The sequence below is a fragment of the Castor canadensis genome, chromosome 13 (assembly GCF_047511655.1).
Source record: "Castor canadensis chromosome 13, mCasCan1.hap1v2, whole genome shotgun sequence".
Lineage (NCBI taxonomy): Eukaryota > Metazoa > Chordata > Mammalia > Rodentia > Castoridae > Castor > Castor canadensis.
Genome location: NC_133398.1, coordinates 27,935,164 through 27,962,187, shown reverse-complemented (window position 1 = coordinate 27,962,187; position 27,024 = coordinate 27,935,164). Strand labels below are relative to the sequence as shown.

At 36.8% G+C, this 27,024-nt stretch overlaps 1 protein-coding gene across 2 annotated transcripts in view; it reads left to right on the top strand.

Annotated features, from left to right (window-relative positions):
• Positions 1-24,582, top strand: part of Tmem38b (transmembrane protein 38B) — a 63,493-nt gene extending 38,911 nt beyond the window's left edge. The window contains exons 6-7 of one of the 2 annotated variants that reach the window (XR_012440356.1): positions 18,653-18,849; positions 20,102-20,232. Coding sequence is in view for 1 of the 2 variants with exons in the window: in XM_074051324.1 (XP_073907425.1) it covers positions 20,102-20,311 (210 nt within the window). In the remaining variant the exon portion in view is untranslated. Of the gene's footprint in view, positions 1-18,652; positions 18,850-20,101 lie in introns of both variants that reach the window. The other variant, XM_074051324.1, reaches the window with a different exon arrangement.
• Positions 24,583-27,024: the final 2,442 nt, after the last annotated feature.

Here is a 27,024-nt window from a genome sequence, read left to right as displayed (position 1 = left end):
TTGATCTATTGCATATTTTAGATCTTGGATTTCTTTATTGAGTTTTTGTTTGGATGACCTATCTATTGATGATAATGGAGTGTTAAAGTCTCCCACAACCACTGTGTTGGCATTTATATATGCTTTTAGGTCTTTCAGGGTATGTTTGATGAAATTGGGTGTGTTGACATTGCGTGCGTACAGATTGATGATTATTATTTCCTTTTGGTCTATTTCCCCTTTTATTAGTATGGAATGTCCTTCTTTATCTCGTTTGATCAATGTAGGTTTGAAGTCTACTTTGTCAGAGATAAGTATTGCTACTCCTGCTTGTTTTCGGGGGCCATTGGCTTGGTAAATCTTCTTCCAGACTTTCATCCTAAGCATATGCTTTATCTGTCGGTGAGATGAGTCTCCTGTAAGCAACAAATTGTGGGATCTTCTTTTTTAATCCATTTTGTCAAACGGTGTCTTTTGATGGGTGAATTAAGTCCATTAACATTAAGTGTTAGTACTGATAGGTATGTGGTGATTCCTGCCATTTAGTTGTCTTAGTTATTTGAAGGTTTGATTGTGTGTACCTAACTTGATGTTACTCTCTACTGTCTTGCTTTTTCTTATCCTGTGGTTTGGTGCTGCCTGCCTTTTCATGGTTAAGTTGGGTGTCACTTTCTGTGTGCAGGATCCCTTGCAGAATCTTTTGTAGTGGTGGCTTTGTGGTCACATATTGTTTTAGTTTCTGCTTATCATGGAAGACTTTTATTGCTCCATCTATTTTGAATGATAGCTTTGCTGGGTAGAGTATCCTGGGGTTGAAGTTATTTTCATTCAGTGCCCGGAAGATCTCACCCCACGCTCTTCTTGCTTTTAATGTTTCTGTTGAGAAGTCTGCTGTTATTTTGATGGGTTTACCTTTGTACGTTACTTGTTTTTTCTCTCTTACAGCCTTCAATATTCTTTCCTTAGTTTCTGAACTTGTTGTTTTAATGATGATATGTCGTGGAGTAGTTCTATTTTGATCTGGTCTGTTTGGTGTCCTGGAGGCCTCTTGCATCTGTATGGAAATATCTTTCTCTAGATTTGGGAAATTTTCCGTTATTATTTTGTTGAATATATTACGCATTCCCTTCGCTTGCACCTCTTCTCCTTCTTCGATGCCCATGATTCTCAAGTTTGGTCTTTTGATGGAGTCAGTGAGTTCTTGCATTTTCTTTTCACATGTCTTGAGTTGTTTAATTAATAGTTCTTCGTTTTTTCCTTTAATTACCATTTCATCTTCAAGTTCTGAGATTCTGTCTTCTGTTTGTTCTATTCTGCTGGATTGGCCTTCCATTTTGTTTTGCAGTTCTGTTTCGTTCTTTTTTCTGAGGTTTTCCATATCCTGGCAGTTTTCTTCTTTATTGTTATCTATTTTTGTCCTGAGTTCATTTAGCCATTTATTCATTGTGTTCTCTCTTTCACTTTGGTGTTTATACAGTGCTTCTATGGTTTCCTTTATTTCTTCTTTTGCTTTTTCAAATTCTCTATTTTTATTGTCTTGGAATTTCTTGAGTGTCTCCTGTACATTTTGGTTGACCCTATCCAGTATCATCTCTATAAAATTCTCATTGAGTACTTGTAGTATGTCTTCTTTTAAATTATTCTTGTGGGCTTCATTGGGTCCTTTGGCACAGTTTATCTTCATTTTGTTGGAGTCTGGATCTGAGTTTCTGTTCTCTTCATTCCCCTCTGGTTCCTGTACTAATTTTTTGCTGTGGGGAAACTGGTTTCCCTGTTTTTTCTGTCTTCCCGTCATTGTCCTTGGTGTTGTTACTGCCCCTGTACTGTGTGTAATTAAGTATTTTCTAGCTTGTAATAATAACAATGGTAATATTTAGAATGGAAGAGTGAGCTGAGATGGAAAGCAAGAAGTTAAAGAAAAGGGGAAAACAAATATACAGACAAGAGGGAGAAAGCAGAACAAGGTATCAGACAAGAGAGTTTCAAAGGTATAAACAGGGAGTGTTAGTGTACTAATCAACAGTAAGCTGAACAGACATTAGATAGAGAGAGGATTGAAAATCAAAGATAAAAAAATAAAAAATAAGTAAATGGAAGTAATATCTATATATAAAAATGAATTAAAATAAAATGGAAAATAGAAAATTAAAAAAAAAAAAAAACCAAAAAACTTCCAAGTTTATATGCAATGCAGTTTCAATGCAGTTTCAGTCTTAATAATTTGGGTGTCTGTCTCAATCTCCAGTCCTGGAGTTGGTGCCTCAGATGTTGTTCTGTAGTTGTCTCATCAAAGGGGATGCATAAAGTAGAAGAAAACTACACACTCACACACACACACACACACACACACACACACACACATACACACACAAAAGCCCCACCAAGTGTCCCCAGTTCAAATGCAATACAGTTTCAGTAAGTTTTTCGGCTTACAGGTGTAATTCGGTTGTTCTCTCATCAAAGGTAGGGAGAAAAAGAAAAAAAAGCATCTGGAGACAGTTCTGAGAGTGGTATCTGCAACTGTGGCTTGCCTGCCTGCTGCTCTCAGCCTGTAGCTGGCGGCATTATTTATGCAGCTCTCTGGGGTGAGCTAGCACTCACCTGGTCCCACAGGCTTTGTTTGCTCAGAGTTCTCCTGTGCGGGAGCCTCTGCTACAGGCTTTTCCCTTTCCAAGCACTGGGAAAGGTGACACTGCCCCGCGTTGTCAGGCCTGCGTGTTTATTTACAGTTCATGTGGGAGCCCCTCTCCTCTGAAGTTTTCCTCCCACTGCCACTTTCAGCAGCTTTCCTGCTCCTGCTTACTGGGCGGTGCTGCTGCTCCTGCCGGCCCCCATGTTTGTTTACAGTTCACGTGGGAAGTGGGTCTTCCCTTCTCTCACAAGCGTCCCCGCTCCTGGTTGCTGGGCGTGCGCTCCGCCCCACCAGAGGCTCTCCGGCCAGCCCCGCTTGTTTATTTACAGTCCTGGGAAGGGTTCCCTTCCCCCAATCTTCAGCGCTCAGGGCGCCCCACCCTGTTTCCAGCGTGTCTTAACTGTTCTTATTGCTTAGTACTCAGTTTCTCTTTTTTCCCGGGTGGAGGTCAGTCTGTCCAGGGGGCTATGCTGCTCTGGCCCAGGCTTGTCTGTGGGGGAACCGCGGTACCGCGAAGCTCACCTTGTCCGCGTCTTCCCAAGCTGTATGGGCACCGGCCACTGGCGGCCCCGGGGGCCTCCTCGGTTCTCCGTTTAACGTGAAGTGGAGATTCTCTGCGCTGGGTCTAGCCGCCATCTTGGAATCTCCCTAACAGTCCTTTTTTAAGATGGGTTTTTTTGAGATAGGGTCTTGCGAACTATTTTGCTTGGGCTGGCTTTGAACTGCAATCCTCCTGATTTCTGCCTCGTGAGTAGCTAGGGTTATAGGTGTGAGCCACTGACACATGCCTGTGATCTGTTTTGAGTTAACTTTTGTGTATGGTATGAAGAAGGGTCCAACTTTATTCTTCCACATGTGCTAGTTGTCACAGCACTATTTATTGAAAAAAATATTCTTTCCTTCATTGAATTGTCTTTGTAACCTTGTTAAAAGTTGAAAGTTTTTTTTTTTTTTTTGGTGATATGGGTTTTAAACTAAGCACTTCATACTTGCTAGTCAGGTACTCTACCACTTGAGCCACTCCACCAGCCCTTGTTTTGTATGTTGGCTATTTTCGAGATAGGGTTTGGCAAACTATTTGCCTGGGCTGGCTTTGCACTGCATTTCTCCTGACCTCTGCCTCTTGAGTAGCTATAATTATAGGTGTGAGACACCAGTGCCTGACTGAATTTGAAAGTTTATTTCTGAACTAACTCTTATTCCATTCATATATGTGCCTGATAGCTTACCATAATTACATACTTAGTTTTGAAATCAAGCAGTGTGAATCCTCTGAATTTGTTCTTCTTAAGAATTGTTTTGACTCTTCTGGGTCGTTTGAATTTCCATATGACGTTTTAGCATAAAGTTGACAATCTCTACAAAAGAAGCCAACTCACATTTTGGAAAGGTATCCTTTAAGTCTGAAAATCAGTTTGGAAACTATTCCTGTCTTAGCAGTGTTAAGTCTTCCAATCCATCAACACAAAATTTATTTCCACTACACATTTGACTTTGACCTTTTTTTTTTTTTTAAGTTTATTCCTAAGTATTTTATTTTTTTATTCTATAGTGAGTGAATTTTTTAAAATTTTATTTTTGGGTTATTCATTGCAAATATATAGAAATAGATTTAATTTTTGTGTATTTTATATTGCATCTGGTAACCTTGCTGAACTCATTTACTAGCTCTGATGAATTTTTGATTTTTTGGGTGTGAATTTCTTAGGATGTTTTTATATTTAAGATCATGTCATCTGCAAATAGAGATAGTTTTGCTTTTTCCTTTCCAGTCTACGTGTCAATTTCATTTTCTTGCCCGTTGCCCTGGCTAGAACCTTTAGTACAGTGTTGATTAGAAATGGAGATAATGAACATTCTTGTATTGTTCCTGATCTAAGAGAGAAATTTCTTTAGTATTTATAGTTTTTTTGGCAGTACTGGACTTGAACTCAGGACTTTGTGCTTGCTAAGCAAGCACACTACTACTTAATTCAGCCCCCCAGCCCTTTTTGCTTTTGTTTATTTTTCACATAAAGTTTTGCTTTTTGCCTGTACCAGCCTCAGACTATGATCATTTTACCTTCTCTTCCCACACAGCTGAGATTACAGGCACATACCACCACACCCTGCTTGTTTTTAGCAACTGTTTGTCTGGTTTGAATTAGGTCAAGCTCACATTCCCCTATCAGGGATGACTTGAAAAAAGTTTGAGAAGCATAGGCCATCTGTTGGCTGTGCAGTATAAGGAGTTTATCGGGAAATAGATTTATTGTGAAATAAAACAAAGGGAATGGTAAAGAATGGTTATTAATTAAAAAGAGACTGTTGAGTTTTGAAATTAAATGGTATATGGTGATCTTAGTAAAAGCAATTTAAATGGACTAGTAGGGAATAGGAGAATGAACATGTGTATTTGTGAACTAAGGGTCAGGTTTATATTTTTCCATATGAATATGGAGTTGTTCCAGCACTGTTTGTTGAAAAGGCTGTTCTTTTCCACATTCAGTTATCTTAGCAGCTTTGTTGAAAATCAGTTGTCCTTACATGTATGTGTCTAAATCTGTACTTCATTCTGTTCTGTTGATAAATGTGCCTGTCTCTAGCCAATTCTTAACTGTCTTAATCCTTTTTGTAGGTGTTGAAATTGAATACTATAAATTCTTTAACTTTGTTGTTTTTAAAGAGTTCTTTGGGTATTATAAGTCTTTTACATTTCCAAATAAGGTTGTTACTTTCTGTTTTAAAAAGAAAACATCTGGGTGTAATGGCAGTTCCAGCTACTTGGGAGGCTAAGGCTGCAGGGTCCCATGAGCTTAGGAGTTTGAGACTAGTCTAGACAACATAGTGAGACCTCCATCTCAGAAATAAAAATGCAATAAAATAAAAATTAAGCAAAAAGCCTTCTGGAATTTTGGTTGACATTGTATCTATAGATTTTGGGAGAAGTGGCATCTTAAAAATATTGAGCCTGCTGATCCATGAACATGGTATATCTTTACATTTATCAGTTTTTAAAAAATTTTTTGGAGAAATACTTTTTGATTTTCATTGTCTTACATGTATCTTTTAAAACTTATCCTGAAGTATTTCATATTTTTAGATACCTTTGTAAATAGTAATATTTTAAATTTCAATTTTGAGTTTACATTGTGTGTATATAGATATAGAGTTGATTCTCATGTTTTCTTGTGTCTTTGCTAAATTTCCACTGATTCTGGTAGCTTTTGTGTAGATTGCTTAGCATTGTCTGTATGTACATGATCATATCTATGACAAAGACAGTTGTACTTTCCTCTTTTTAATCTGGACACTTCTTTTTTTCTTTTTCTTGCCTTAGTATATTGGCTAGAACCTGCTGTATATATAATGTTGGATAAAAATGGTGAAGGGAAATACATTAGTCTAGTTCCAGACCTCAGTGGGAAATCACTCAGCCTTTTACTATTAATTTTTTTGCTATGATTTTTTGCTATAAGAGTCTTATGGTGCCCTTTACTTTGGTAAGGAAGCTCTTTTCTGTTCCTACTCTAAGAGGGATTTTTTTTTTTCATTTTAAAATCATGAATGGATGTGAAATTTTGTCTATATGCTTTGCTCGGCTTCAGTTGAAATAATACTTTTTTCTGTACTTTGTTAATATGGTAAATTATATAGATTTTTTTAATCTACATTTTAAAAATATATCGTTTTATATATTGCTGGATTCAATTTGTTACGATTTTCAAGGTTTTCTGTGTGTGGACGTTGGTTTATAATTTTCTTTGTAATTCTGTCTGGTTTTTGTAACAACACAAAATGGCACTCATTAAATAAATGGAGAAGTATTTACTGCTCTACTCCTTTTTTTGTAGTACTGGAGTTTGAACTCAGGGTCTCACACTTGCTAGGCAGGTGCTCTACCACTTGAGCCCTTTTTTTTTTGTGCTGGATACTTTCGAGATACAGTCTTGGGAATTGTTTGCCTGGGTTGGCATCAAACCACAATCCTCCTGATCTCTGCCTCCCAAGTAGCTAGGATTGTGGGCTTGAGACCCTGGCACCTGGCCTGTTCTACTCTTTTAAAGAGTTTTCGTAGGTTTTACCTTATTTCATTTAAAAAAAATTTTTATTTTATTCATATGTGCATACAGTGTTTGGGTCATTTTACCCCCTGCCCCCTCCCTTACCTCCCCCCTTACCTGTCAATGCCAGCCAGAAACTATTCTGCCCTTATCTCTAATTTTGTTGAAGAGAGAGTATAAGCAGTAATAGGAAGGACCAAGGGTTTTTGCTCGTTGAGGTAAGGATAGCTATACAGGGAGTTGACATGCATTGATTTCCTGTACATGCGTGTTACCTTTTAGGTTAATTCTTCTCGAAGTAACGTTTTCTCTAGTTCCTGGTCCCCTTCTCCTATTGGCCTCAGTTGCCTTAAAGTATCTGCTTTAGTTTCTCTGCGTTGAGGGCAACAAATGCTATCTACTTTTTTGGGTGTTTTACCTATCTTCATACCTCCCTTGTGTGCTCTCGCTTTATCATGTGATCAAAGTCCAATTCCCTTGTGTTTGCCCTTGATCTAATGTCTGCATATGAGGGAGAATTTATGATTTTTGGTCTTTTGGGCCAGGCTAACATCACTCAGAATGATGTTCTCCAGTTCCATCCATTTACCTGCGAATGATAACATTTCGTTCTTCTTCATGGCTGCATAAAATTTCATTGTGTATAAATACCACATTTTCTTTATTTTTTAATTTTTATTATTTTTTTATTATTCATATGTGCATACAATGCTTGCATCATTTCTCCCCCCTGCCCCAACCCCCTCCCTTACCACCCACTCCTCCCCCTCCCTCTTCCCCCCACCCCCTCAATACCTGGCAGAAACTATTTTGTCCTTATCTCTAATTATGTTGAAGAGAGAATATAAGCAATAATAGGAAGGAACAAGTGTTTTTGCTAGTTGAGGTAAGGATAGCTATACGGGAGTTGACTCACATTAGTTTCCTGTGCATGTGTGTTACCTTCTAGGTTAATTCTTTTTGATCTAACCTTTTCTCTAGTTCCTGGACCCCTTCTCCTATTGGCCTCAGTTGCTTTTAAGGTATCTGCTTTAGTTTCTCTGCATTAAGGACAACAAATGCTAGCTGATTTTTTAGGTGTCTTACCTATCCTCACCCCTCCCTTGTGTGCTCTCGCTTTTATCATGTGCTCATAGTCCAATTCCCTTGTTGTGTTTGCCCTTGATCTAATGTCCACATATGAGGGAGGACATATGATTTTTGGTCTTTTGGGCCAGGCTAACCTCACTCAGAATGATGTTCTCCAATTCCATCCATTTACCAGTGAATGATAACATTTTGTTCTTCTTCATGGCTGCATAAAATTCCATTGTGTATAGATACCACATTTTTTTTTCTTTTATTATTCATATGTGCATACAAGGCTTGGGTCATTTCTTCCCCCTGCCCCCACCCCCTCCCTTACCACCCACTGCACCCCCTCCCTCTCCCCCCACCCCCTCAATACCCAGCAGAAACTATTTTGCCCTTATTTCTAATTTTGTTACAGAGAGAGTATAAGCAATAATAGGAAGGAACAAGGGTTATGCTGGTTGAGATAAGGATAGCTATACAGGGCATTGAGTCACATTGATTTCCTGTGCGTGTGTGTTACCTTCTATGTTAATTCTTTTATTTATTTATTTATTTATTTATTTTTCATTTTTCTTTTATTATTCATATGTGCATATAAGGCTTGGGTCATTTCTCCCCCCTGCCCCCACCCCCTCCCTTACCACCCACTGCACCCCCTCCCTCTCCCCCCACCCCCTCAATACCCAGCAGAAACTATTTTGCCCTTATTTCTAATTTTGTTGTAGAGAGAGTATAAGCAGTAATAGGAAGGAACAAGGGTTTTTGCTGGTTGAGATAAGGATAGCTATACAGGGCATTGACTCACATTGATTTCCTGTGCGTGTGTGTTACCTTCTATGTTAATTCTTTTTGATCTAACTAGCTCCTGGTCCCCTTTTCCTGTTGGCCTCAGTTGCTTTTAAGGTATCTGCTTTAGTTTCTCTGTGTTAAGGGCAACAAATGCTAGCTAGTTTTTTAGGTGTCTTACCTATCCTCACCCCTCCCTTGTGTGCTCTCGATTTCATCATGTGCTCAAAGTCCAATCCCATTGTTGTGTTTGCCCTTGATCTAATGTCCACATATGAGGGAGGACATATGATTTTTGGTCTTTTGGGCCAGGCTAACCTCACTCAGAATGATGTTCTCCAATACCATCCATTTACCAGTGAATGATAACATTTTGTTCTTCATGGCTGCATAAAATTCCATTGTGTATAGATACCACATTTTCTTGATCCATTCGTCAGTAGTGGGGCATCTTGGCTGTTTCCATAACTTGGCTATTGTGAATAGTGCTGCAATAAACACGGGTGTGCAGGTGCTTCTGGAGTAACCTGTGTCACATTCTTTTGGGTATATATCCAAGAGTGGTATTGCTGGATCATATGGTAGATCAATGTTTAGCTTTTTAAGAAGCCTGCAAATTTTTTCCAGATTGGTTGTACTAGTTTACATTCCCACCAGCAGTGTTCCTTTTTCCCCCCCGCATCTTTGCTTACACCTGTTGTTCGTGGTGTTGCTAATGATGGCTATTCTAACAGGGGTGAGGTGGAATCTTAGTGTGGTTTTAATTTGCATTTCCTTTATTGCTAGAGATGGTGAGCATTTTTTCATGTGTTTTTTGGCCATTTGAATTTCTTCTTTTGAGAAAGTTCTGTTTAGTTCACTTCCCCATTTCTTTATTGGTTCATTAGTTTTGGGAGAATTTAGTTTTTTAAGTTCCCTGTATATTCTGGTTATCAGTCCTTTGTCTGATGTGTAGCTGGCAAATATTTTCTCCCACTCTGTGTGTGTTCTCTTCAGTTTAGAGACCATTTCTTTTGTTGAGCAGAAGCTTTTTAGTTTTATGAAGTCCCATGTATCTATACTGTCTCTTAGTTGCTGAGCTGCTGGGGTTCCACTGAGAAAGTTCTTGCCATACCTATTAATTCCAGAGAGTTTCCTAATCTTTCCTGTACCAACTTAGGAGTTTGTAGTCTGATATTAAGATCCTTAATCCATTTAGAGTTAATATTGGTATAGGGTGATAAACATGGGTCTAGTTTCAGTTTTTTGCAGACTACTAACCAGTTTTCCCAGCAGTTTTTGTTGAAGAGGCTGCTTTTTCTCCATCGTATATTTTTAGTGCCTTTGTCAAAGACAAGTTGGTTATCATTGTGTGGCTTCATATCTGGGTCCTCTATTCTGTTCCACTGGTCTTCATGTCTGTTTTTGTGCCAGTACCATGCTGTTTTTATTGCTATTGCTTTGTAATATAGTTTGAAGTCCGGTATTGTGATACTTCCAGAGTTGTTCTTTTGACTGAGTATTGTCTTGGCTATTCATGGCCTCTTGTGTTTCCAAATAAATTTAATAGTAGATTTTTCAATATCTTTGATGAATGTCATTGGGATTTTGATGGGAATTGCATTAAACATGTAGATTATTTTTAAGAGTATAGACGATTTTACTATGTTGATTCTACTAATCCATGAGCATGGGAGATCTCTCCACTTTCTCTAGTCTTCCTCCTTCTCTTTCTTCAGAAGTTTTTAGTTTTCCTTGTAGAGGTCGTTTACATCTTTTATTAAGTTTACACCTAGGTATTTAATTTTTTTTGAGGTTATTGTAATTGGAATTGTTTTCATATATTCTTTTTCAGTGTGTTCATTATTAATGTATAGAAATGCTAATTACTTTTCTATGTTGATTTTATATCCTGCTACCTTGCTATAGCTATTGATGATGTCTAGGAGCTTTTGAGTAGAGTTTTTTGGGTCTTTAAGATACAGGATCATATTGTCTGCTAACAGGGATATTTTGACAGTTTCTTTACCTATTTGTATTCCTTTTATTCCTTCTTCTTGCCTAATTGCTCTGGCTAAGAATTCCAGTACTATGTTGAATAGGAGTGGAGATAGTGGGCATCCTTGTCTAGTTCCTGATTTTAGAGGGAATGGTTTCAGTTTTTCTCCATTAAGTATAATGCTGGCTGTAGGTTTGTCATATATAGCTTTTATAATGTTGAGGTACTTTCCTTCTAGTCCTAGTTTCTTAGAGCTTTTATCATGAAATGGTGTCAGATCTTTTCAAAGGCTTTTTCTTCATCTATTGAGATGATCAAGTGGTTTTTGTCTTTGCTTCTGTTAATGTGGTTTATTACGTTTATTGATTTTCATATGTTGAACCACCCCTGCATCCCTGGGATGAAGCCTGCTTGATTGTGGTGAATGATCTTTCTGATGTGTTGTTGAATTTGGTTTGCCATTATTTTATTGAGGATTTTTGCATAATGTTCATTAAGGAGATTGGCCTATAGTTCTCCTTTTTGGAGGTGTCTTTGCCTGGTTTTGGGATAAGTGTAATACTGGCTTCATAAAATGTGTTAGGCAGTTTTCCTTCCCTTTCTATTTTGTGGAACAGTTTAAGGAGTGTTGGTATCAGTTCTTCTTTAAAGGTCTGATAGAATTCAGCAGAGAATCCATGAGGTCCTTGGCTTTCCTTTTTAGGGAGACTCTTGATTGCTGCTTCAATTTCATTTTGTGTTATAGATTTATTCAGGTGATTAATATTGTCTTTGTTCAGTTTTGGATGATCATATGTATCTAGAAATCTGTCCATTTCTTTAAGATTTTTGAATTTATTGGAATATAGGTTCTTGAAATAGTCTCTGATGATTTCCTGGACCTCCATGGTGTTTGTTATTATCTCCCCTTTTGTATTCCTGATTCTCCTATTTGGGTTTTTTCTCTCCTCATTTTCGTCAGGTTTGCCAGGGGTCTGTTGTTTATTTTCTCAAAGAACCAAGTTTTTGTTTCATTAATTCTTTGTATGGTTTTTTGGTTTCTATTTCATTGATTTCAGCTCTTATTTTTATTATTTCTCTCCTATTTGTTTTGGGATTTGCTTGTTCTTTTTTTTCTAGGAGTTTGAGATGTAGGTCATTGCTTTGAGATCTCTCAGTCTTTTTAATATATGCACTCATGGCTATAAACTTTCTTCTCAGGACTGCCTTTGCTGTGTCCCATAGGTTCTGGTAGGTTGTGTTTTCATTTTCATTGACTTCTAGGAACTTTTTAATTTCCTCTTTAATTCATCAGTGACCCATTGTTCATTAAGCAATGAGTTATTCAGTTTCCAGCTGTTTGCATGTTTTTTGTCTTTATTTTTATTGTTGAGTTCTTGTTTTATTGCATTGTGATCAGATAGAATGCATGGTATAATTTTTGTTTTCTTATATTTGCTGAGGCTCGCTTTGTGCCCTAGGATATAATCTATTTTGGAGAAGTTCCGTGAGCTACTGAGAAGAATGTATGTTGTGTAGAAGTTGGATGAAATGTTCTGTAGACATGAAGTAGGTCCATTTGATCTATTGTATATTTTAGATCTAGGATTTCTTTATTGATTTTTTTGTTTGGATGTCTTATCTATTGATGATAATGAGGTGTTAAAGTCTCCCACGACCACTGTGGTTCTTCAGGGTATGTTTGATGAAATTGGATGCGTTGACATTGGGTGCATATAGGTTGATAATTATTATTTCCTTTTGGTCTATTTCCCCTTTTATTAGTATGGAATGTCCTTCTTTATCTCGTTTGATCATTGTAGGTTTGAAGTGTACTTTGTCAGAGATAAGTATTGCTACTTCTGCCTGTTTTCGGAGGCCACTGGTTTGGTAAATCTTCTTCCAACCTTTCATCCTAAGCCTATGCTTATTTCTGTCAGCGAGATGGGTCTCATGTAAGCAACAAATTGTTGGATCTTCCTTTTTAATCCATTTCATCAAGCGGTGCCTTTTGATGGGTGAATTAAGTCCGTTAACATTAAGTGTTAATACTGATAAGTATGTGGTGATTCCTGTCATTTAGTTGTCTTAGTTGTTTGAAGGTTTGATTGTGTGTACCTAAATCGAGGTTACTGTCTACTTTCTTGCTTTTTCTTTTCCTGTGATTTGGTGCTGCCTGTCCGTTCATGGTTAAGTTGGGTTTCACTTTCTATGTGCAAAATCCCTTGAAGAATCTTTTGTAGTGGTGGCTTTGTGGTCACATATTATTTTAGTTTCTGCTTATCATGGAAGACTTTGATTGCTCCATCTATTTTGAATTATAGCTTTGCTGGGTAGAGTATCCTGGGGTTGAAGTTATTTTCATCAGTGCTTGGAAGATCTTACTCCAAGCTTTTCTTGCTTTTAATGTTTCTGTTGAGAAGTCTGCTGTGATTTTGATGGGTTTCCCTTTGTATGTTATTTGTTTTTTCTCTCTTACAGCCTTCAATATTCTTTCTCGAGTGTCTCTACTTGTTGTTTTAATGATAATATACCATGGGGTAGTTCTATTTTGGTCTGGTCTGTTTGGTATTCTGGAGGCCTCTTGCATCTCTATGGGCACAGGTTTCTCTAGATTTGGGAAATTTTCTGTAATTATTTTGTTGAATATATTACCTATTCCCTTCGCTTGCACCTCTTCTCCTTCTTCAGTGCCCATGAGTCTCAGGTTTGGTCTTTTGATGGAGTCAGTGAGTTGTTGCATTTTCTTTTCACAGGTCTTGAGTTGTTTAACTAATAGTTCTTCGGTTTTTCCTTTAATTACCATTTCATCTTCGAGTTCTGAAATTCTGTCTTCTGCTTGTTCTAGTCTGCTGGATGGTCTTCCATTTTGTTTTGCATTTCTGTTTCATTCTTTTTTCTGCAGTTTTCCATATCCTGAGTCCCTTCCTCTTTAATGTTGTCTGTTTTCATCCTGAGTTCATTAATCTCTTTATTAATCATGTTCTTTGTTTCACTTTGGTGTTTATACAGTGCTTCTATGGTTTCTTTTATTTCTTGTTGTGCTTTCTCAAATTCTGTATTTTTGTTGTCTTGGAATTTCTTGAGTGTCTCCTGTACATTTTGGTTGACTCTATCCAGTATCATCTCTATAAAATTCTCATTGATTACTTGGAGGATTTCTTCTTTCAGATTATTCTTGTGGGCTTCTTTGGGTTCTTTGGCATAGTTTATCTTCATTTTGTTGGAGTCTGGATCTGAGTATCTGTTTTCTTCATTTCCCTTTGGTTCCTGTACTAATTTTTTTGCTGTGGGGAAACTGGTTTCTGTTTTTTCTGTCTTCCCATCATTGCCCTTGGTATTGTTACTGTCCCTGTACTGTGTGCAATTAAGTATTTTCTAGCTTGTAATAATAGCAATGGTGATATTTAGATTGGAAAGGTAAGAGGAGAGGGAAAGCAAAGAAGGTAAAGAAAAAGTGAAAAAACAAATATGTAAAAAAACAAAACAAACAAGAAACAGTGTCAAAGATATAAACAGGGAGAGATAGTGTACTAATCAACAGTAAGCTAAACAGGCATTGGAGAGACAGAGAGGATAAAAAAAAAATCTCCAAGTTCAAATGCAATAAAGTTTCAGTCTTAATAATTTTGGTGTTCATCCCTCGCCTCCAACCTGGAGATGGTGTCTCAGAAGTAGTTCTGTCCTTGTCTCATCAAAGGGGAAAAAAACCAAACAAAAAGAAAAAAACAAAACACCACAAAGTGTCCCAAGTTCAGATCCAATACAGTTTCAGTAAGTTTTTCAGAATGTAGTTGTAGTTTGGTTGTTGGCTCATCAAAGGAAGAGAAAAAAAAAAGAAGCATCTGGAGATAGGTCTGAGAATGGCTATCTGCGGCTGTGGCTCACTTGTCCTGCTGTCAGCCTGCTGTTGCTGGAGGCTTTATTTATGCATATCTCAGGAGTGAGCTTAACACTCACCTGGCCCTGCAGGCTTTGTGAGTTCTCCTGAGGGAGACAGACACTGTTACAAGCTTTCCCCTTTCCTAGCACACTGGGGAAGGTGACACTGCACCCATGTTCTCAGGCCTGCGTGTTTGTTTACAGTTCACGTGGGAAGTGGGTCTTCTCCCTCTCCTGTGGAGTTTTCCTCCCACTGCCACTTTTACAAGCTTCACTGCTCCAAGGTTGTTGGGCGTGTGCCGCTGCTCCTGCCTTCTCCAGCCAGCTCATTTATTTACAGTTCTGTGAGGGATTGCCCCTCCCCCACTTTGGCGCTCAGGGTGCCCTGCTCTCTTTGCTATGTGTCTTTTTTGTTGTTGTTGTTTATGCAGTTTGTTTTTTTTTCCCCTGGGTGGGGGTCGGTCTGTCCAGGGGGCTATGCTGATCTGGCCCAGGGTTGTCTGTGGGAGTACCACGTACTGCTTAGCTCATCTTGTGGTCCGCGTCTTCCCAAGCCGTCTGGGCGCTGGTGTCTGGTGGCAGTGCAGGATCCCTCCTGGTTTCTCCATTTAACGTGGAGTTGGGATGCTATGCATGGGCTGGGGGTGTGGAGGAGTCAGAGTTTTGCCTCTTCTCGGTGGTTTTTTCTATAAGGTGTATCTCCAGCGTCTCTCCAAGATTTTACTTTAGGAAGCACGCTTTCTGCTTCCTCCCTCTAGTCGTCATCTTGGAATCTCTTACATTATTTCTTAAATGTTTGATGGGTCCACCAGTGAAGTAATTTGTCCTAGAGTTTTCTTTGAGGGAAAGGTTCTGATGACAATTTCTTAATTAAATATAAGATAATTGAGATTTAAAAAAATTTTTATATCCATTTTAGTAAGTTGTATTTTTCAAGGAATTTGCCATTTCACTTGTTTTTGATTCTGTTGGCATGAAATAATAAGGATTTTTTTTTTTTTTGGTTATCCTTTCAATGTCTGTAGAATTTATAGGAATAGGTCCATATTTATTCCTGATACTGGTAATTTGTGTCTTCTTTTTTGTGTGTGTTTTAAAATCAGCCTAGCTAGAGGTTTATCAGTTGCATTGATTTGTTCCAAAGATGCAGCTGTTGGTTTTTTTGGTTTTCTGTTTTATATCTCATTAATTTCAGGTTTTTATTATGTCTTTTCTTCTACTTACTTTGCTTTTCTTGTTTATGAAGAAAAGATTGATAAATTTGACACCATAAAAATTCTTTAAGGTTGCATGGCAAAATCCACCATGGACAAAGTCAAAATACAGCAGTCAAACTGAGGTTAAAATACAATATGTCACAGAAGGCCAGGATCCCTAATACATAGCAACCTCTTAGAAATTAAGGGATGAATGAGCAAGACTAAATTAAAAGTTATGAATAGATAACTCACACAGAAAAGATATAAAAATGTCCTTTCAACATATTAAAATGTGAAACTCATAAGTTGAGAAATGCTAGTTAAAGTAACACCATGATGCTGTTTCTTACTTACCAAGTTTGCAAAAATTAAAATGTCTGGATATCTGTTGATGAGGCTAGGAAAATCAGGCACTCTTTTTTTTTTCTTTTGTGGTACCAGGACTTGAACTCAGGACCTACACCTTGAGGCACTCCACCAGCCATTTTTTGTGAAGGATTTTTTTCAAGATATGGTCTTGAGAACTATTTGCCTGGGCTGACTTTGAACCATAATCCGGCTGAGTAGCTAGGAGTACAGGTGTGAGCCAGTGTTGCCTGGCAATCAGGCCCTCTTACAGTGTTTCTTTTTTAGTGTTTTGTGGGGCTTTTTGCATTGTTTTCTTTTTAAGTTTTTCTCTAGCTTTTCTTAAATTGATAGGAACTTTGATAGCAATTTATTTAATTCCATAAAAATCTTGCTGGTATTTTTATTGAAGTTCTATTAAATTTAAATTAATTTGAGAAGGCAGTTAGGTTATACAGAGAGAAGAACGGAAACAGGGACAGAGCCATGAAGTCCTCTAATATTGAGAGAAGAAAGGTCTAGAATGGGAAACTGGAAAGCAATGCTTGATGAAGTAGGAGGAAAACCAGGCAAAGGTTTTCATAGGATGGTTTGGTCAGTTTTGCTGGATGCTGTTGGAAGCAATACTCAGATATGTTGAATATGTGAATGAAGGACACTGTCCTTAGGCCTTTGGCAGTGTGTGTGGGGGAGAGGGGGTGCGCAGAGACAGATGGTCCTATAAACTTTAAATAAGACCCAAACCCTGTCCTCAAAATGGTATTGTCTAAAAATAAATATGAGACATGTACACTCAACTTTTAAACTTTATGAGGCTTCTGGGGCAAGGTGACTTTCATTGGAAGACATTGATGAAAGTTTAATAGAATATTACCTTGAGTTATAACTGCAGTGGGTTATTTGGAATTGGGGAGGTAGAGATGGGAAGTGATATGTTCTGGGTGGAGGAGGAGATTACTTATGCAAATTTTGCTTATAGATAATATTGTAGTGGTCTTTGAATTATTCACGTGAGGTAGATGTTATATTCATTCACTTATTCATTGTTCTTTGTTAAGCCCTAAAGCAGACATAAATGTTGTACATATGTACCATTTGTGCTCTTAAAGAAGTTACACTGTGTGTCACACTTTTTCTGGGTATTTTGAAATGATGTAACGAGATAAATTTCTTTACGTGACTTTATTTGTATTTTAGGATATGCTCAGAATACCAAATTATTTTTAGGGCTTCCTACTTTTGTTTACTTTTAAAGCAAGAGTCTGTGAAACCAAATGCTACTTAATTTAGGTAAAATACCTTTTAATAGCTTACTAGGCAAAGGGACAGTTTTATAATTTATTTGTAAGAGAATAAGGATTCATTCTATTTGTCAAAATTATATTTTTGTCACCTTGCTACATCAAGGGCTGAAAAGAGGCTGAATTCACAGAAGTCTGTCCTTGAGCCATCTCAGCAGTAATTTCTAATGCTATCAATACTTCTCAGCTGAGTGATGATTCTGTAGGGAGTGGAGATTCTATTAAAACACTTGACTTTGAAAGATACTAAGGAAGTACTTTAAACCTGGCCACTATTCTCTTAGATGGTGTAAAAAGACATTTCTGTTTTCCTAATTGTAGACCATTTTTAAAAAGTCTGAATTCTTTTATCTTTACTAGCAGTCCATTAAACCAAGTTATGAGCAAGATAATTAGGCTAGTATATCTCACTGTAACTATTTATTCTAAGAAATGTAGTACAAGAAAGTTCTTAACTCTTACTCAATGTTGTTGTAAACTTGAATGGTGACATTGTATTTTTATACTCCCCTCTCTTTTCTCCAAGTGACCACATTCATATACATGCTTTAACCTTTTTACTTGTATGCTAGTGACTTCCACATTTGTAGCCCTTAAACATTTCTGAGCAAACCGCTATTGCTGCACTCACTTGTTATGTTTTCTGACTGATTTACATGCCTGTCTGACAAGCCTGTAAAGTCCTGGAGTGTAGGGATAGCATTTAGCATTATTCTGGCAGCCAGATATAATGTCCACAGATTATTTTAATCCTGTTGATGCTTGGTTTTAGGCCTTGATGGTGCTCTCCTATTTCAGGTTTGTCTTTTTAGGGCATTAATTTACACTTGAGATGTATTTTTGGGCAGTTGCACTTTACTGATCTTGAACTCCAACCTGTCTTTCTAGTACCAAGCAGCTGGCTACTGAAATGTCTCCTCACTGGCCTCTCAGCTATTGCATTTGAATTCTCTTCCTTCTTATGCACACTCAATTGAGGAGTTAGTAAAACTTCTTCAGAACAGATTACACATGGATTTTTGGAAGTCCTAGATGCTGTGTTTTTCTCACACTCTTCTTTAGCCACTGACACCGCTACTTTCTGTCCCTTATTCTGTAAATTGGCTCATGTTGTTAAAAAGAAGCCATTGTGGAGGCCAAAGCTCAGTTAGCTTCCTTTCCCTTCGGGAAAGGTGCCCACCTGTCCGTGTTGTTCTCTAGTAACTTTTAGTAGTTTTATGTATTTCAGGATTTTTTATTGATTTTGTTGAGAGATTTATATCTGATTCAAGCTGTGTAGTCATGCCTGGCCTGAAGTCCTTGTACGTGCATTTAAAAAATTTTAAAAATTATCTTTTTTTTATTTTATTTTCATTTTTTGGGACAGTATTGGTTTTTGAACTCAGGACCTGTCTAACAAGGATTTTACTACTTGAACTATCCCCCTAACTCTTTTTCCTTTGTTTATTTTTCAGAGAGGATTTTGTACTTTTTGCCTGGTCTGGCCTCAGAATGCAATCTTTCTATTTCTGCCTCCCACATAGCTGGAATTATAGTGTTTACCATCACAGCAGGCTTATTTTTGAGAGTAGGGTCTTGCTAACTATTTTGCCCTGGCTGGCTTCAGACCACAATCCTCCCATCTCTGCTTCCCATGTAGCTGGAATTACAGGTGTGTATAACCACTCTGGCCCAGTTTGCTTATTTTTATCAGGGTCAAATTCACATAAAATTAGGTATTTCGGGGGCATTAGTACATTCACAATGGTGTATGTAAATGAGTTTTTAATTTAAATATATGATAGTGTATAGTATAGATTGTGTTCTGTTTCATCTTTATCTAATAACATGTTCTAAGAATTTTTTCCATTATTTTTGTTACTTTTAACTTGAATAGTATTTATTTCACTTTATTCCTCTTGTGATGGAGAGCTACTATTTCTGTAACTTCTCAATCCTTAAATTATGTTGCAGTTAATAAAAATTTATTGTTAATTATATTTTCTTAAGCAAGTGGATTATGTAGGGGTCTTTTTTGAAAATATTCCAAAATTTTCTAGTCAGATTCATTTCTGTGATCTGGAAGAATTGACTCTTGGAATTGACTTGGGGTACTGTTCTAGATTTAAGGTTCCCCTCCCCCCAAGATTCATTTTGGTATCAATCTAATTTCTTGAGCAAACCTAAACATTTCTGAATACCATAACTTGTCAGATAAAAGTATTGGAAGCACTCTCCACTCTACCTTTTGGTGTCTTGGTCTTGGGATACTGTGATTCTCTGTGTGTGTGTGTGTGTGTGTGTGTGTGCGCACACATGACATTCATATTCTGTATGTAAAAAACTCGGAAAAAAAGCAAAATGGTCATTGAAGCTCTCTATAGTTCTTAAGAACATTATTGTGCAATTCACTGAAAGTCTGTGACTTTTGATAAGGATAGTGTATTCAGTAATTGACCTGAAAATCTGGATGTTGCAAACTTCTTTACTATTTATTAGCTTTGTGATTTTGGGCTTTGGATATAAACCTCTGTAAAGAGGATAATACTATAGTATTTGTTGTAATAAGTTGATAGAGAAGAAGAATGTAAAGTGCTTCTCACAGTTCTGGCACGTGTTGGGCACATAGTAATGACTGTTGTATTGGTTGTTGGTGTAGACTTTAGATGATTATCTTATTTCCTGTGGCTACTGTTTGTGGAAATGATCATGCTACTCAGTCAGCACCTCAAAATACAATACTTTGTATTATTTATGTTCTTTTCTACAGAGAACAGATTTTTTCCATTAGAGAACAGAGATTTCTCCAGACTCTAGCTTTAGTTTGCTTCTGCAGATTAAACTAAATATATTTTGAACCCCGTCTTCCCCTTTTATTTGAGAAACATTGTATACTTGAATTAAAAATTGAACTTTTCCTCCAGGTAACCATGATGATCACAGAGACTTCTATGATGACCTTTGCTCCTTTAGAGGACATCTTGAGTCGGATGCTGTTTGGCTGGCAGCAACAGTTTCCATTACATGAAAAGGAAAGTGAAACAAAACCATCTTCCAATGGCTCATCAGCCCCCAAACCCACAGCTGACACTTCAAATAACATTAAAAAGAAACATACTAAGAAGACCGAGTAAATGTGCTTGATGAGTTCTAAAAAAATTTTTTATCTACCTATCAGATTTTGATATTTCTATGTAAATGATGTGAAATAAAGATCATATATAAGGAATGGAGGTGACAAAAAGAAAAAAATTCTTTGTTTCAGGGAGACCACTGCTTTCCTGATTGTAATTCTTGAGTGTTGTGAGTTTATCATGTGAACTTATTTTTCTGCTATAAAAGATTCTATAATGATTATTTGAATAGTTTTATATTGATAAAAGAAACGTAACTTTTTAAATGTTAGAGAAAGTAAGCCTATTGTAAAATTACAAAAATGTAAAACTTTTTATAAAATAGGTATTTTCACACTTTTAAATTTAAATCCAGTTGAGCTTTAGTTCAGCAGAATTAAAATTTTACTATACATTACCATTATAATAGACGTGGAAGACAGTTTCTATTTAAGTTTAAGCACTGAGAATAGTGAACTTTTCCTAAAATACATTATATTATAAATAAAAATAAATTGCTAGTTTGTGCGTGACAAATGTTGTAATTTTGCCACATTCAATGAAACAATACCTGAAATTAATTTAGTTTTATCTCTAGTGTTATGTTTTAGTGTGAACACAATAGTGTGAATCTCAAGCTTAAGTCTATTTTCATGCTTTTGTTTAAAAAACTACTTTTTTTCTCAAAAGAACATCAGGTGTACAATTTGTGTGTGTGTGTGTGTGTGTGTGTGTGTGTGTGTGTGTGTGTGTGTGTAGGAGGGAGAAAAAGAGAGAGAGAGACAGAGAGACAGAAAGACTGGGTCTCACTATGTAGCCTAGGCTGGCCTCAAAGTTGTGATCCTCTTGCCTGCGCTGAGGGCTGGTTATATGTATGGGCTACCACACCAGGCTAGGGGTATAACTTTAATAAATTATGAATCCCATGTTTTTCCATTTTCATTTTGGAGCTTAATATTTTTTTTCTCTCCTTAAAATGCATTTGTTTCAACATGAAATTCACATGTTCTTTCTGACCTTAGTTGGTCTGAATACATTGGTGGTAATTATCTTAATGATTGAACAGAAAGTATTAATCTCTATTTAAAAAGTTTCCTTCTATGTCTCCTTTTCTAGTGGCTTCTTTTTCAGTTTGAATTTTTGTTGTTAGTTTGCATATGGACGTTCTGTTTCAATGTACATGTACATATATTATTAATTTTATTTTAAATGAAAACTAATTATCTTCCTGTGAAAATACTCAGTCAGCTCTAATGAAAATTGTTTTCATACATTTGGTAGTAACCAGCTAGCCAAGAAGAAACAGAGAAACTGAAACCTCATATGGTCATCTGTTTGAATGAAGAATGATGGCATTAAACCTGGATTCTTATTGGCAAAATAAAACCAAACAAAAAGCACTAAATCATGGTAGATTTTCCTGCTTTATTCTATGGTATAGCAGTGTAATTATAACATTAAAACTCTTCTTACAAACATTTCTTATACCAAGACCATGAACCTACTTACCTGTGTCAGGTATTTTTGGGTGACTTATATCTCAAATCACATTCAAATTGAAAGTTTTTTGTTTTTTAATTTTTAACACCTACAAACACCATAGGTACTATACTTAAGAAAAAAAAGATTTTGCAGAAGAGCACCTTGGAATGCTAAAAAGTTTATTTTTAATATTGTGACAAAACATTAAGTTGAGTTCTTTATTATATTTGATACTCTATAGTTAAAAACTTTTCAGAATTAACATGTTATTATCGGCCAGTTTTGAAGTTTGAGTTTCACTATAGTTGAAATGGTAGGAATCTTGTTTTACACTTGTATTAGAGATAAACTCATTAAAGTAAGTTATTTAGCGCCAATGAAATATTACTTTATTTGTTTTTCTTTTTTTTTAAGTTATGAATTCAGAATTCTTTTGTTGTTTTGAGTGATACAGAATATACTCAATAATTATTGTTCAGATGGGACACTGTTAAAAACTTTATAAATCTATGCAGGCATCTTTCTTCCCTCAATTCAAGGTTCTTAGGGGTAAAAACTGTACTGGAGAAATACGGGTTAGGCCTGAAACTTCTCACTCTGGATCGGCTCAGGCTGCCTGGAGAGACTTTTTTGAGTTCTTACCCAACATAAAGCATGAATGAGGCCTGTACTTGAGTGGAAATGCTACTCTCCGTGAGCACAGTCCAAAACATGGGGAGATGAGTGAGGAGGGAGGCCCTCACTTGTGAAGTTTTTGTCTGTTCCTTTCAGTGCAGACACCTTCCATTAAAATCTTCAAAGGAAGAAAGAAAAGGAAGGAAATTGTTTCCCCCAGAAATAAATCACTTTTGGTGATGCTTATTCGTTTGCTTATCGAACAAGTGCCAGTATGGGTCAGGCATTGTCCTAGGTTCTGAAGATACAGAACACAAGAAAAAGGCCAGCTACCTTGGAGTTTACATTCTAGTAGTGGAGAAGAAACAGTGTTTTCTTGTGATCAAAAAGGTTATGAGTGAATATTAAGCAGGATGTAAGGATAGAAGGTAAGGGGAGTGAGGATATTTGTTAAAATAGGATTGTTTGGCCTTTCTGTTAAAACTGCTTTCCAGGGGAGACCTCAAAACCAAGGGAACAAACCATGTAGACATCTGGGTAAGTGCGAGGATTGTACTGTCATTCATGAACTTGATTTTGATGATATTTTTTCCAAAAATCATTGAATTTATTTTTCTTTTAAGTACAGTTTTACCATGTCAATTTTGTCATATTCTTTTTTTTGAGCCAGACTCTCATTACAATAGTCCTGTAGTTCCAGGCTGTACTTGCTATTCTCCTGCCTCAACCTCTGGAGTGGTGGGATTATAGGCATGTGCCAGCATACCTGGCTAACAGTCTTATGATTGTTCTTTTAACAGAATCTATTTTTGTAGTATTTTTTTCTTTTGAAATAAAATATGCATATAGCACAACATTTTCACCATTCATCCATGTTGTAGCATATATCAGTACTTCTTTCTTTTTTTTCCTTCAATGCTATGGTTTGAACCCAGGGCCTTGGACATGGTAGGCAAGTGCTCTACCTCCAGTTTATATTTCCAGGCTGTTTTTCCTTTTTATAGCTAAGTAATATCCATTGTATTGTTGTCACATTGTTGATGGACATTTGAGTTGTGTCTAGTCTTGACTATTACGACTGCTGTTCTTGTAAACATTCATGTACGAGTTTTCATGTGCCCATACGTTTTCATTTCTCCCCAGTGCATACACAGGAGTGGAGTTGCTGAGTTGGGTGGTAATTCTGTGTTGACTGTTTCCCACAGCAGCTGTCCCATTTCATATGACTTTCCAAATTTCTCCACCTTCTTGTCAACACTCATTGTCTTTATTATTACCACCTCTGCTAATACAGACAGCAGGATGATGATGATTGTTATTATTACCATCGTGGTGGGAGTGAGGTGGCACCTCATTGTGGTTTTGATTTGCATTTACCTGGTTACTAAGGATGATGAACTATCTGTTAATGGACTTAGTGGCCACTTGTGTATCTTTGAAGTAATGTTAATTCAAATCCTTTGACCATTTTTAAATTGGGATATTTGTCTTTTTATTACTGAATTGTAATTGGTTTTATATATTTTGGATATTAGATCCTTACTAGATTTTATTTTCTTGACAATGCTGTTCAGAACACAAAGGTTTTTAATTGTGGTGGTTTTTTCTTTAATTGCATGTATATTTGGTATTTCATTGAAAAAATTTGCTTAATTCAAGTGTAGATTTTTCAATTTTCATATTTTCCTTAATTTTATGTACTTTATATATGTATATTCTTATTGAAGTGTCTAGATTAGAACACCAGTTAAAATTTGAGTGTTAATGCTAAATAAGTGGGTATCATTCCTGAGGGAATATATAAGAAGGAAAGCTGTCAACTTTTTACCAGTAAGTATGACTTTTTCTGTAGATTTTTTTTTCGGTACTGGAGTTTGAATTCAGAGCCTACACCTTGAGCCACTCCACCAGCCACTACCCACCTCCCCCCCCCCCGCTTTTTGTGATGGGTTTTTTTTTGAGATAGGGTCTCACGAACTATTTCCCCAGGCTGGCTTTGAACTGTAATCCTCCTGATCTCACCACTGGTGCTGGGCTTAGATTTTTTTGTTGTTGTTTTTGCTTGGTTTTGGTGGTATTGGGGTTTGAACTTGCTGTAGATTTTTTTGGTAAATTTTTTTCCTACATTAAAAGTTTCCTATGTGTGGATAGTTTGTTTTTCATTGTAAATGGAATAAAATTATTTTACAAAATTATTTTTGTGCATCAAGAGAATATATTTTCTTACATCTATATCTAAATGTTAAAGTAATTTTTGCGTCCTTAGAATAAACCCAAGGATGAGTTAGATTTAAAAAAAATCAGTTACTATATTAAATTTAAGATTTTTACAATCCCAGGAGTGGGATTGTCCTATAATTTTGTATTCATGTAAAGTCTTTGTTATGTAAGGTTATGCTGTCCTCAGCACAATGTTGTGCATGTTTCCACCTTGTAAAATGAAGATTGGTTCTTGAGTAGATTTGGAGAAAGGGATTGAAAGCAAGAAAGACTGGTTTAAAGTCTGGCTATAAAGGGAAGGAGAAAGAATGTACTGTAGCTAGAGATGAAGTATTAAGAGAAGGTTTTTATATTATTGATAAAGGTAACATTTGAATGTTTATAAGGGGAGTCAAATGAAGAAGGAGAGGAAGGGGGCGTTGAAGTTGAAGATAGGGTACACAGTACAGATTAAAGGGTTTTTTGTACATAAGTACCTCTTTAGTCATAGGTAATAACAGTAAGAGGGGATAAGGCATATAAAGATATCTATGTGATTGGTAGACAGAGTTAAGCAAATTTCTATTGGATTATGTCTTTTTCTTCTGAATAATAAGCAAGGTTCTCTCTTGCAAAAAGTAATAGGTGGATGGTGAAATGGGTGGAGACTTGAAATAGCTGAGGTGGAAATCCGGAGAAGCAGTGAACTGGGGATCGCATTACTCTGATCTGTTCAGGAAGGTGTCGAAGACCCAAGAGAAGTTGAAGAATACATTGAAATGGCACAGGTTTGCTCTGTTGGATGATTGTGTTCGAGCTGAGCCCAGTAGTTGGGTTTAGAGGATGATTGTGTTCGAGCTGAGCCCAGTAGTTGGGTTTAGAAGTCGAGAAGTTATATGGTGTGTTTGTAGTGGCCATACCAGCTCATACCTAGGCAGACTAGGTGAAGTCCGCCATTAGCAGAAGACTCCTTGGTAAACTTGAAAGTAGGCTAAGGGAAGTATATGGCTCTAAAATATCTCATGGCAGGTATTTCAAGTAGATGCAACCACTTTTATAGTTGTGATGCTCCCACTAGGGAGGTAGTCAGGTTATCCATTTTTCTAGACAGTGCTGAGATGGGCAACCACTATTGGTGAATGCTTTGCTGAATGCTGTTTTGCTGTTCCAGCAGGTAATCTGAATGCTGCAGTCCTTGGCAAGGCAGTAACTAAGGTGGGTACGAATGCCCCACAAGCTGTGTTACTTGAGCGACATTTTTTTGAGGTGATGCAGTTAACTCTTCCTGCATTTCTTGTTTACCAAGGAAACTTTGGATGACAATTTCATACCACTTGAGCCACTCTTTGTTGGGTATTTTTGAGATAGGGGTCTTGGGAACTATTTGCCCAGGCTGGCTTCAAACTGTGATCCTGATCTCTGCCTCCTGAGTAGCTAGGATTACAGGTCTGAACCACTGGCACCCAGTGACATTTATTTCTTAGATATATCTACCTAAAGGAAGAGAATGAACTACTTCTGCCAATTTAAGTATCCTAGGTTATCATAATCATCATTTTAAATTTTAAATTAGTAAATTTGAAGTCTGGTTTTATTAGCCATCTTGGTTAGTGTGAGACTGCCTCCAAAGGATTCAGTCAGATTTATAGGTCTGTAAAGCTCAGAGGCATACCTGGACCCTAATAGATTAATCAGGATAATGCCACTTGTGAGGCCTACTGGAAACCAGCCAGCCTGCCCCTCTTGGAAACTCCTCTTCACTATGCATGTATCTTCTGCAAAACTTGAGTATTCATTGTGCTGATGTCTCCATTATTACATATTATATTCCTAAACATTTTGTGCCATTATTTCTCAAACATATGGGTACTTAACCTGTTTTTAGAGAATTGGTATATTCAGCCAAAAAGCCAAGAAATCTGTGTTTTTACAAACTCCTGGATAACTTTTTTCATTTGGCACACTTGAGAATCGTGGTAAATTCTGGTTTTCTCTTCAGTTCCACTTATTTCCCTTCCCTAAATGTATTTTTATTAATTATAGTTTTATAATGTTTTTAATATCTGCAAGAACAAGTTTCTTCCATTTTATTTTAAAATTACTAGTTTCTAAAACAATCAATTTATACTTGGAGGTAGTTAAGTAGTTTAGGAACTAATTTGGGAAGACTTGCTATTTATTCAATGTTAAATCTTCCTATTTAGGTTCAATGAAATGCCTCTTCCTTTATTTATGTCCTTTTTATGTACAAACTTATGGAATATTCTTCATAATGGTCTCCTAAATTTCTTACATGTTTTAGAAATTTTTGTTAAGATTTATACCATGATCAGAATGCTCTTAGTAGTATTTCTTTTTCTCTCTCTTTTTGGTGGTACTGGGGTTTGAGCTCAGGGCCTCTTGAGCTCTACCATGTGAGCCACTCTACCAGCCCTTTT